Source organism: Crocodylus siamensis, chromosome 3 (genome assembly GCF_052110815.1).
Source record: "Crocodylus siamensis isolate JL-2025a chromosome 3, ASM5211081v1, whole genome shotgun sequence".
NCBI lineage: Eukaryota > Metazoa > Chordata > Crocodylia > Crocodylidae > Crocodylus > Crocodylus siamensis.
The window spans coordinates 112,555,236-112,567,317 of record NC_143397.1 but is presented as its reverse complement, the minus strand read 5'-3'; the positions used below and the strand labels follow the sequence as shown (position 1 = coordinate 112,567,317).

Below are 12,082 nucleotides of genomic sequence, written 5' to 3'. Positions count from 1 at the left end.
AGTGTTTCTTTGGAAGCTCGCATGCTGGGTAGCCAGGAGAGAAAGATATATAGGACCGAGAGGAAGAGAACAAGGCAAAAGGCATGTACCTCAGCGAGATAGTGGCTGCCCTGTAAGGGAAGGGCAGCTAGCCTGGAGCACTGCTCTCCATGAGGCACAAACTTTCTCATTGAACTACTCCTCATTTTTCAATGACAATTAAATCAAAGGGGAAGTAACTCAGCTTCAAAAGCAGTGCCAGAATGGGGTCTGAATAATGCCTGACTTGTGACATTATAGTTAGAGCACTCTGCTGTAGGGTGAACGCCTTCTGAAAATGGAAAAGTGGGACACATGCCCCCCCCCCCCCCCCGCCCCTCCGAGGGTGGCATGGCTGGAACAAAGCTGAACAGAGCCCAGGGTGTGCAAGGGAGGATGCAGGCTGCCCACTGTGGGGCTTGGGGCTCTTGACCCTGCTGCCTTCCCCCTGGGTGCCTCTCTGGGCCAGTGGGTGAGGACCAGCACAGGAGGGCAGAGGGGTTTGGTGCCCCTGCTGCTGCCACTGGGAGTCCCATGCCAGTCATGCCACTATGGTGAGGTGCCCTCTGCCTGCCTGGTAGCAGCAGGGGTGGCAGCACAGTTGTGCCTGCCCCCCCAGTGTTGGGTGGGCAGGAAGAACCTTGCCATAGTGGTGTGGCTGGCATGGGATTCCTGATAGTGTGTGGAAGTCCCAGGGAGGGCAGCAGGGAGGGAGAAGGGACGATGCGTAGGGATTGCACACAGGTGCACATGCACCCCTTGAGCATAGTGGTGCACCCCCTGCAAAAAGGCACCACCGACACCATTGGCGGTGCCTGTGGGCAGTCGCTGCCTGCCACCCCACTGCCAACACCACCAGCAGTGTCTACAGGCGGTCCACGATCACCCCAGCCACTGCCAATGCTGCTGGCAGTGCCTGCAGGTGGTCGCTGCTTACCACCCCCCCCCCATCCTCCCCCTGCCGCCAACAGTGCTGGCAGTGTCTGTGGGAGCTCTCTGCTTACTGACACCAGGCTTCTGGCACCACTGCCGTACTCACACCACCGCCAGCACAGCCATGCCTTCCCCCTTCCCCCCCCCAGCCCAGCTGCCAGGGGCACATGCCATTCATGGCAGGGAGCCCTGAGCCTGCAGCGAGCAGCCCAGGCTCTCACACCACACACAGATCTGGAGGGGCACCTGCTTCCACCCCCCCTCCCCCCTCCCTGGGAGTGCATGCAGCAGTGGGAAACCAGCCTCTCCCACACTCCCCAGATGAGCCACCCGTGGCTCTGTCCTGTTCCCAGCCAGCCCCACAGCTGTGCATTCCTGCCCCAGCCCCGGGCCCCATGCACTACCCCAGCTGGGCAGCACCCACAGCCTCAGCTCCAGCCGCCAACCCTGCCTCACTCCCTCCCTCACCACAGGGACCTCAGTTCTCCCCCATCCCCTCCCCTGACTTACCTGCAGGCAGCTAGAGGAGCTGCGCTCCACCACTGCCTGGCTGTATGTTGGCCACATACATGTGTGCGAGCACAAACATATACAATGGTGCCCCTTGCATCTCACTCCCCCTAGCCCAAAGCAGCCACTTGTGGGCTGGAACTTTGCCAGTCTGCAAGGAGAAACTCACTGTTTCCCACAGCCAATGGAAAACCTGGACCCCTGCACATTATACTGGATGATAATTGATTGTGTCCAGGGAAATCCAGGACAAATCCTGTCCTGGAGTCATTCAGCCCAGGACCAGGACTTAATGTTCACATTTCAGAACTGTCCCACCTAGTTAAGGATTGCTGGTCTCCCTACTCTGCTGACATATCAGGAAAATACAAACTCTAAACCCACTCTAGGGAAAGGAGGGACAGGTGAAACCTTAGGTCTCTGGCTCCTCAGGTGACCACTAAGCTATTGGGGCGTAAAACATGGGAGGGCCCTTCTCCTCATTCAGGCTTACGCAACTAGAAAACAGAATCCCTGTCTGTAAATGCCAAAAATGTCAGAGGGAAATACAATGCCACCTAGTGTCTACAGCCTTATTTTAGGGTATGCACATTGTAGGTATGCCATAGTGTCATCTGATTGACTCAGCAGAGCCAGAGCAAAGCATGAAGCAATGTTTTGATTGTTTTTGTTTTTGTTTTTAAAATGTCTTGCTCATTTCTACAAGGCTGCATGATAGAAGCAAGCTGTGCAGAAGGCAGGCTGAGATGCTCCATATTTTTGGTGCTGGATGATGAAAAGAATTTACTAGTTCTTATAAACTCTATGAAGAAACCTTTCTTTAGCGCAACCCTATTCCTTTCAATATACTGGAGCTGCTTGCTGGTTTCCTGCAGTTTGTTCTTTGTTGTTACAAGTTTCAAGCTTAGTTCATCCTACTCCCTCATCAAACTACCTTGCTTTAAAGGCTTTCTTAAATAGTTGGTTGCTCTGCTTGAAAGTCTTTTTCCTTTAAAATGTCTGTGTATCAAGACAAACAAAGCTCACTAGCTTTGGTTTTAAAGCAGAAGATTTTTTTAAAGGAGTCATGAAGACAATGGAAACCTCCCGAAATGCAGGCATTGCCTTTGTGAGAACAAATGGGAAGTATTCTGGCAAATTTTAATTAGTATCTGAACTCATCCCTGCTGTTCTGAGCCATAGGGAGTGTTGTCTTGGATGGTAGCTTGCTGCTGTAATTTCTGATACACAGGCTGCTAGAATCTGTGTGTTCTGGAAGGTTGACCCTAGTAGGCCATACTCCAAAGGCAATGAAGAAAAAATTACTTGCATCTGTTTGGGGGATGAAAGTTCAGAAAGGTTTATTGTTCTCAGACAGTACACCCGCTGGCTGATTTAAAAAGTCAGTCCAGCTTAGTGAAGCTTGCTTTTGACAGGTAGCGACATAGCGACTCTGGATAACATAAATAACGTACTAAGGGAGACAGGTCTTGCAGGACCTGTATTTATACTTGTGTGCTCCCTCTCTTCCCATACCAATTCTTCTCTCTCTCTATCAAGATGTTTATCTCTACTTGTTTTTGTTTTTTTTGGGGGGGGGGCAAAGTTTACACACCTACACTTCACTTCTCTGCCTCATTAGCAGGGATCTCGGTTTCCTGTTTCCCATGGGAAAACAAGGAAACCCACAGATTTCCCTATTTTATCAGAGAAAAAATGGATTTTACCTTTTAGCAGAGAAACCTGTGGATGTCCTGCTTTTGCAAAGAGCTCTGCAGGCTGGCAGAGTTCCAGCCTGCAAGAGCTAAATACAAAAAAGGCAGGAAACCTCCAACCCTGTCTGCAGGGAGACGGAGAGGGAGAAAGGGTGGGGCCTGGGGCTCGTAGTCACCCAAGGCTTGGCTCAGGCTCACTTTCCTTCCTGGAACCTGTGAGGTAAGTGGGGGTTGCAGCTGGTCAGGGGGTTGCAGGTCAAGGCTGGGGGGTACCGGCAGGGCTGGGGGGAAGCTGGCTGGAGGCTGAAAGAGTGGGGAGGTGTTAGGGGAAGACATGGAGTGCCTGCCTGGCCAGTGGCACGTGGACAGTGAGCAGGGCGCTATTGGCCCAAGTAGGCTCCACACTTCCACGTGCGACTTCATGTGCCATTCCAGGTCCATGTGCCACCGGCCAGGTGGGCACTCCTGCAAGAAGCTGGCTAGGGCCTGAGGGAGCAGGGAGGTGTTAGGGAAACTTCCACGTGGAGTGCCCGCCTGGCTGACAGCACACAGACCTGGAGCAGCGCAGTATCAGCCCTTCAGGGAAGCTGCACATGGAGGCATGGAGCCTGCTTGGGCTGATAGCACTTGAGCCTTTTGGGTGCTTGGCCAGTGACTGCACAACCTTGGAAGTGGTTGAAAAATGCACCTGTATAATCTTGGCTTGGAAGGTAAAATTAATGCTTGCATTGGAAAGGCAAGCAATGCCATAGCTAAACTTCAAAAGCGAGTTTGGAAAAATGGAGCGCTCTATCAACAAAGATGTCCATCTACAGCATTTGCATACTTAGCTCTCTATTGTATGGCAGTGAAACATGGGCTCTTTATGCCAAGGAAGAAAGAAAACTGAACAGTTTCCATCTTAGATGTTTCTACCATATCTTGAGCATGACATGGATGTGACAAAATCTCCAACTTTGTTCTGGAATGGGCCAAGATACCTAGTATGTTTGTGCTCCTGAGACAGACATGCCTTTCTTGGTTAGGACATGAATCATATAAGCAATGGTGGAATCCCCAAGGACATACTCTGTGGTGAGAGGGCCATTGGCAAATGTGAACTTGGACAGCCAAAACTCCGTTTTGTTGATGTTTGCAAGAAAAACCTTCACGAGCTATGCATCAGTGGTCAATGGTGGGAATCAATTGCTTCAGACCACTGCAAGTGGAAAGCTGCTACGAAGCAGGGCCTACACTGTTTTGAGACAGAGCGGGTCAATGATAAGATAGAGAACAGGTGTCAGAAGCAGGCAAGACAGGATGGTATTTGGCATGCCACTGCAAGCTTAACCAAGGTTGGATGTGCATCTTGCTGGAAGGTCTGCTTGTCACACATCAGACTCCTCAGCCACTCAAGAAGCTGTGGTGCTTCCCAGTAACCTACCAAAGGCTCAATCTCCATGGTCTTAAATTAACAGAATTGGACTAGACAATGTGTTAAGATACTAATTGAGGATACCTGAGTATGGATGTAGAGAGTACTAAGGATATGGACAAATGCTATGTACAGAGATTGTACTTTTCTTGTACCTGTCTCAAGGAAAATATTATATCCATTGTGGATCTACTGGAACTGAAACCATTTTGAGACTCAGGGTAGACTATGTCCACAAGGGTCTGCAGTCTTAGCAGGACACCTTTGGCAAACAGATTCCAAATGATGCAAAATAAGGATGTACCACTATTGTTATTGCAGTCATTTATATCACCTCTGTTTTTGTACAGTCTGACTATGCTTGCATCCTTCATGTCTTGAGGAACTGTACCTTCTTTCCAACACATACAAATTAATTTGTGCAAATGGAGGAGGAAGATGGATTTCCCTCACTTAACTTCAGCTGGTATGTAATCTGCACCTAGGGCTTTACCACAAGGAAGCTGATCAATGGCTTTTTCTACTTTATCTACGGTAGGTTCATGGTCAAGCACTGTCAGGGTTGAGAGGTCTTCAAGTGCATCGAAAGCAGTGTCATGGACCACATTTTTATGAGAGTATAGTTCTGAGTAATGTTCAACCCATCAATCCATCTGCTTATTGTGGTCACTGATGACTTCACCTGTGAAAGATTTTAAATGGGTGGTCATCCTTGGAGCAGGCCCGAGAGCTTTTCTGATGGCCCCATACATTGCTTGCGTGTTGTCTTGGTCAGCAGCCTTTTGGATACTTTTGCTCAGTTGCAGCCAATAATTATTTGCACACCATCTCACTGTATGTTTGACATTTTACCTGATCTCTCAAAGCGCCTGCAAGTTGGAGTGGCTAGGGTCACACATTTTAAGGAGCCGTGACCATTTCTTTTCTATGAGTGGGATAATTTCAGATGAGTTCTCATCAAATCAATAATTTGAGCTGAGATGCAAGGTATAACAAGAGTCCAAGGCAGTTTGATAGATGGCCCCTTTGAGCTGAACCCGTTTCTTCTCAGCAGTATTACATGGCTTAAGATATGATAGAGCCCCAGAGAGAGTTTTGATAAAGTGAGATGATGTGTCTTCAGCTTTCAGTCATGTGGGATTTATTCGTATTAAGGAGAGTTTCTTACTCTTTTACAATTTCCTGGGATGCAGTTTGACTTTAGGGCATACCATCTCAGTCAGCACTCTGATAAAATCACATAATGATTACATCACAGAAGTCTCGTGAGCAGGTGATGCCAAGGTCCAGATCAATGGTGGCACCGAGATACTTTGGCGTTGAGATTTCCTATTGAAAAAATAATTCATTATACATAGCTCGCTGCATGAAGATAGCTTAGACAAACCTCTGTTTTCATTCATTCTGCCTCCCCCATTGGTGCTCATTGAGGCCATGCAGTGTGCTCAGTGTCAACCCTTGTGTTGAAGTTTCTGAGCAGAACTAATTAAGACACTAAGCTCATCAAAGAAGCAGTGAGAGTTGGAGCACATGCACATCGGAGTTTGACAGGACCAGAAACAGTAGTGAGCTAAAGTACTATTCATCTTTCAGAGCCTTTGTTTGGGGGTTGTATTGCAAACAGCAGTTTATTTTTGACTCCAAACCCAACACCACACTCTCCAATTTCTTCAGGCTAGAAGAACTACGCCTTAGTGCCTGGTAGTCTGGTCTCTTATACAGTGAGGATATCAACATTCAGTCTCTGCAGTTCTGCACCAATGACTGCAGTTTTGCATGCATCATCAGTGGTTTGGAGATTGTCAGATATACATGAGGTTCCTGTAAAATACATTCCAAATTCCAGTCTGTAGGATTGAAAATTTTTTCCTTGCATTTTTGTAGTAGCTGGTGGTACACGATAGCAATCTGCTTTCACATTGAATCTTTAAGCTCCAAGCACCCATGGAAGCAGCAGACTGTGGCAGGAAAATGCCTTTTTGGCTGGGGACTGCCCAGTTTGAGGTAGGCGATAGTTTTCCAGCAAGGTGTAATGACCTCTCCTACCCTGAGATAGCCACTGGCACCTAGATCTATGCCAGTCAGTCTGTGGCTTATAACCAGTAATTGTCAACTCATTTATTTCAATGTATTGTCAAAACTGGAGTAACCTTTTCAGGGTGCAAAAGCTTGGGCATTTGCTAAGTGATCACATGTTGCCCAAGCATCAGAATTACCCTTTGACTTTCTAGTGGATAAGTCAGCAAAGGTAGAACCAATAAGATGTGAGGCTGGAAAGTTGTAGGAGCTGCTGGAATGAAGATTAAATAATCACCTAACTGCCTTACAGGCTCAGCTCCAGATTTTCTTTCAGGATTTACTCCCTTAGGCTATCAATCCACAAGGCAGTGGTTGTAATTACTGTCTTCTTCTTCTGCCAGCTTTGCCATTGGGAAATGTCCTCTTCCACCGCAGATGCCATTATGATGACCAGAGGACAGCTCTTAATGATGAGAACTGTCTGCACTTACTACGTTCAGCCCATTGGCAAAAGTGGTTGCCAAAGGTGCAGCATGTGGAGCCATTAGTAAAAGTTGGATGCGAGTGAGGACCAGTGATCCCAAACCACCTTAACAAGATGTTGCTGTCTGAAAAACAAAAGGCTCTACCCCCCCACCCCCCAACACCGCAGTTTTTAGAAGTGCACAATTATATACTGTCAATCTAATTTGTGCTCTCATGAGGTCATTTGCAGCACTGGCAGAGGGAGCTTGAGAGGGGGCAGTGGGCACGGTGGCCATTTTAAGTTGGTGTGGAGCCACCAGAAGGTGTTTCTGCCACGTTGTGGCCATGGGTGCTGGGTGAGGGCAGGGGTGAACCAGCCTCCCTCGTGTGGGGAAGGGAAAGCTTGGGCCAGGCTGGGAAAACAACTCCTGTGAAACCTGCTATTTTTGATAACCATTAGCTGCAGAGCCATCTCCTAAGCATAGGGCAGGGGAAAAAGTGAGAGCTTGGGTCAAAGGAGGAAATTTGCTCCCACAGAAGCTGCCTCCACCTTTGCTTTCTGTTCTTGTAAGTGCTTGTGTTGACCAGCTGGTATTTCAGCCCTATTACACAAAATAATTGAATGCTAGGCAGTAGGCAGATCTTTAATTAAACAGCGCATGAGAAGATTCTAAAGGCACCAAAATCAGGATGAACAAACCCAGAAACCAGAGTCAAAAGAGCAACCCACACCTTCATCACAAACCCAGAAAAATATGGACCTAATAACTTCCCAAGGTTCCAGCATCCATTACTGCTGTGCCATGAATGTGAATACAGTGCAGGTCCAGCATGACTGTGGTGCATGCATGCAGTATGTTCCCAGGTTGCAGTGATGCCTGTTGCTACGTGGAGGGGTAGCTAACTGCTGACTGCCACTGTTGGATGTTGGTTCCAGCCATGTGGTATGCATGGCTGACAGCTGTGGAGTGCTTATTTCCATCTCAGCAGAAGAACCCTGTGGGGGCACGATGCTGGATAGCAGCATCTGTCCCCTGGGGCCTGCGGTCAGTCTGGCTGGACCATTATATTGTAGGGTGACAAGTGCACCAAGCATGCTCTCAGTCTGCAGGGTCAATACAGACGTGACACAATCCATGGATGCCTTCTCATCCCTTGCAGACTTCATTAGTGACTCCATTGTCTGTTGTGTAGAGGGGTCTGGGCCTCTGAATGCTGTCTGGCAAGCCACAACATAGAGTCGGGACTGCTGGATCCCATATCTGACCATCACTATGTGCTGGCAGTCATATAGCTGCTCTTTCTCCTGCCACTCCCTTGCCTCTGACCCAGGACCAGCTATCCTCCACCAAAGAGTCCAGTTCATGTTACTGTATGTGTGTGGCTCTTCCTCTGCCTGGATGCTTTCTGGGCCCCGGTCTCTGCCTACATTCTTCAACCATAATAGGATGCTGTGGTGTCATCACCATCATTTGTAGGTGTCAGCCTAAAAGAAAAGCATAGAAAAAAGAAGTTCATTGTTTTGCTCACTGTTGCCCTGATACCACAAAGAACTTAAAAGACCATCCAGTCAGTACACAGGATTATTTGACCTACTGACTCTCAACAAGGTAAGTTCACTCTCCCCTCTGCTCTCCTTGCACATGGAAAACCAGGGGGTTTCCTTAGACAGGCATATGCTTACATTGCAGGGGTACAGAAAGGGCCACTGGGCACAAAGGATCATGGGTTGCCTGGTACTGAGCTGGCCACTTAAAGAGTGTAGTGATGTTGGCAAATGTGCAGTCTGCTCTTATAGGCAGTCAGAAATATTGATCTGTGGTGGGACCCTTAACAGACTTAACAGGATACCTTCAGCCTGCCCAGCGTGACCCTGATGCAGTTGACCCCACTTCAGAGGCAGGAGTTGTTCACTGTTGTGCAAGGTAGCCCAATGATCTTTGCTGTACTGTTACTGCAAGAAATGGTGGTCCCAGATTACTTTAACTCATGGAAAAAGATGACTTGCTACAGTGGCTCTGCAGTGTAGGGTCATTAACTGTCAGGGAGAATCTGATGGTATACCTGACCAGCCACTCTGTCACAGAGCAACTGGGACATGATTAAGATCACCACATGTCTGTGTCTAGCTTAATGGGCAGCTACTTGCTGGCACAAACACTCAAAAGGCTGATGCTGCACTGCTTCCTCCATCCCCCCTACCTCCACCCTCACCCTCACCCAGAGAGACACTAGCACCCCAACAACTTGGACACCAATATCTGCAGCCATGAACGAGCCCATAATGGTATGAGCTGTTTGATGGGCGCAATCACCAATAGAACTTCAAATGATTTCTGGGAAAGGGGGGGGGCAGTCACCCATTCTCCCTCCCTCCCCTACTTCATGGATATTGGTACCCAGAGACCCTGGTTACCAACTCTAGGGTCTGGGGCCGGCAGGAGCTTTGACAAGCATTCTGAACTACGCTTGCTGCACTGCAGGGCAGAAATTGCACAACTAGTGGGGGTTGCATTGACCAAAAGACTACATTGCTGATTTACAGTAGTTTGCTTTCTGCTATCCTTGCTTACATGCTTGGAATGCATTGTTTTGAAATGAAGTGCCTTTATTTTTTCCTAATGATTTGTTTGCATGGGAGTGATGGTAATTGTATCAAGTCTCTCCTGGGTTGTAGAGACAGAGTGAAGAGGGGCCACAGGGGGATGGTTTGGGCCGATGGGACTCTCTGACCCAATGCCCCAGTCAGGAATGGGTTGATTAACCACTGGTTCCTTGGTAGCAGTGACTGAGCAATCAGAAGCTACCTAGCTGAGAGAAAGAAGGACCAGATAGGCAAGCCATGATATTCTCTGGTGCAATGCCTATTCGTGCAGTGGGTCACTGCTGAAGTGTTCTGTGAGGACTGCATGCATTTGGTGCACAGCTAGGAGGAGGAAGAAGAGTCTCTGTGGATGTGGGCCAGCTATTGCTGTGCGAGGGTGGGCAGGCTGCATGAAGTGTTAAGTGAGCCATTATCCTAATCAGTCTTTGATCACTTTCAAGTTGAAAGGAACCCCAGTACAATGACCATTACAATGGTGCAATGACCATTATGCCTGTAGTCAAATTGACCAATTTACTATAAAGTGGTACTGCCTTCAATGCACAGTGTAACACATAGCGGGAGCGGGATGCTGGAACAATCGCCTATCAAGGCCATGGGGTTCCAGTGCATATCTACACTGTAATTACACTGGGGAAGAGAGCATTGCGGTGGGGCACTGGGGCAATTCCCAAGTGTGGCTAAGGTGTTCCACAAGGAACATTTCATTTCCTCTCCTAGCTGCTAGTGTTCCCTGGCCCTTCCCTACTGAATACCTGTTACTACTCACAGTAAGTGTTAGGTCATGGTCTAGGTTGGGTCTTCTTGCACGCTAGGTCCTTGTGACTGGGAGAAGGACAGATTAACTACTGATGAGTTCCATGAGGCCTGGGAGCTGGCTGTGAGCCTGTTGGCTCTGAAATACTGACCTGTCGTAGTAGGGCTGGTTGGGATGCTGAGGACAGGAAACAGCTGGAGAAATCTGGCCACTTGAGGTCTGAGTCTAGATTAATGTCAAAGTCTGCACCAAAATCTTCAACCTGGTTCATCTCCTGGGTCATTGCTGAAGTCTTCTGTGAGGAATGCATGAATTTGATCACAGTGGCATCAGAGGCCTCTTTGCTGTGCTGGGTGATGCAGACCATGTCCATCACATTCTGGCACACCACTTCATCATTCACCATGAGGATACAAAGACCATCTGGTTTTAGGGGCTTGAATAGATAGATTTTCTACTGGTTCTCTACCTTCCCCCAAATGGCAACGAGATATATTACTTCCTCCCTGGTCCACTTGGTGCCAAGCTTGCACATGATGTTGGATGTGGATGGAGGGGTCATGGTTAAAGGAGGATGGACATAGATGGATGAAGGCTGGTGGGGACTGATTGATGGACAGACAGAGGGATGAACCTTGGCTCAGTAGGTGGTGGCTGGATTGGAGGATGCCCCCAGTAGATGCATGTCCCTGGTGAGTGAATGGGTGTGGTTGTTTGGATGGGTGCAGTCTCCAATGCTGACCTCAAGCAGGTGGTGGTCAAAAATGGCTTCCAAGTCACTATGCAGGGTAATGAATAAGTAGGCAAAGTCACTTCTGCCCTTTCACTTCCTGGAAATTGACATCTGTCACCAGGGCTAGAGTGGCCCACACTGATTTTCAGAGAGGCCGTAATTGGGGTGGAAGCCATGTATTGTCAGATGTCTGGAGGACTGACTGCTCAGGACATTGTTCTACAACAAACATCAGATACACTTTGCCATGTTCCAAGAGAAACTGTTTCAACTTTTTATCTCCACGTGGATCTTTGGGCTTTGACCTGAGATACCAGAAAAAGGGGGGTGAGAGAGGAGAAGGGGACAAGAAAGGAAGAGTGGCTGGTAGCAAGTCAAAGCCCATATAGGACTTGGATCGTGGTGGCAGAGAAAAGGCTAAGGGTCTACGTTCTAACCCATCTCTATGATTTCCCTGCTGTATTACCTTGGGAAAGTCAATTATATTTTACACTAACAGATAGAATTTCAACTAAATAACTGCAAACGCAGAAATGATTAGCCATGTATATTGTTAAGGCAGAACCTGCAGGTCATAACAATAGACATAATGAAACCCAAAACATTAAGGCTCTAAGAAGCTGACTTGGAATTGTAATATCAGCATTTTCACTGTGGTCAATGTACAGTAAGCCAATCTGTGCTCAGGCCAGGGGTCACAAAAGTGCAGGGATCCTGATATTGAGGACAGCAGGGCTAGACCTGGTAAATGTACTGAATGGAGCTACACTAAAAAACTCTGGCCTTTTGCCTCTGGGCTGTGATTTGCTATTATTTATCTTTAAATAAGGCTCTTCACCAGAGAAGCAAACATTACAGTCAACTTGTTGTGCTAGCAAACCTGCATTCTCTGTCTAGCCTACTTTCTTCCAGACCTTTAAATATGTCCAAAGTT

At 48.0% G+C, this 12,082-nt stretch overlaps 1 protein-coding gene across 15 annotated transcripts in view; it reads right to left on the bottom strand.

Moving 5' to 3' along the window:
- PCGF3 (polycomb group ring finger 3) overlaps nt 1-12,082 on the bottom strand; it is a 208,785-nt gene that overhangs the window by 49,598 nt on the left and 147,105 nt on the right. For 4 of the 15 annotated variants that reach the window (XM_090039022.1, XM_090039019.1, XM_090039020.1 and 1 more), the window contains 2 exons: nt 10,567-10,710; nt 7,284-8,539 (listed from right to left, as the gene is read on the bottom strand). The exons of 2 other annotated variants lie outside the window; for them this stretch is intronic. In XM_090039022.1, coding sequence (XP_089895148.1) covers nt 8,522-8,539; nt 10,567-10,710 — 162 coding nt within the window. In that variant the 3' untranslated portion in view covers nt 7,284-8,521. 9 more of the 15 variants (XM_090039018.1, XM_090039016.1, XM_090039017.1 and 6 more) reach the window with 7 other exon arrangements.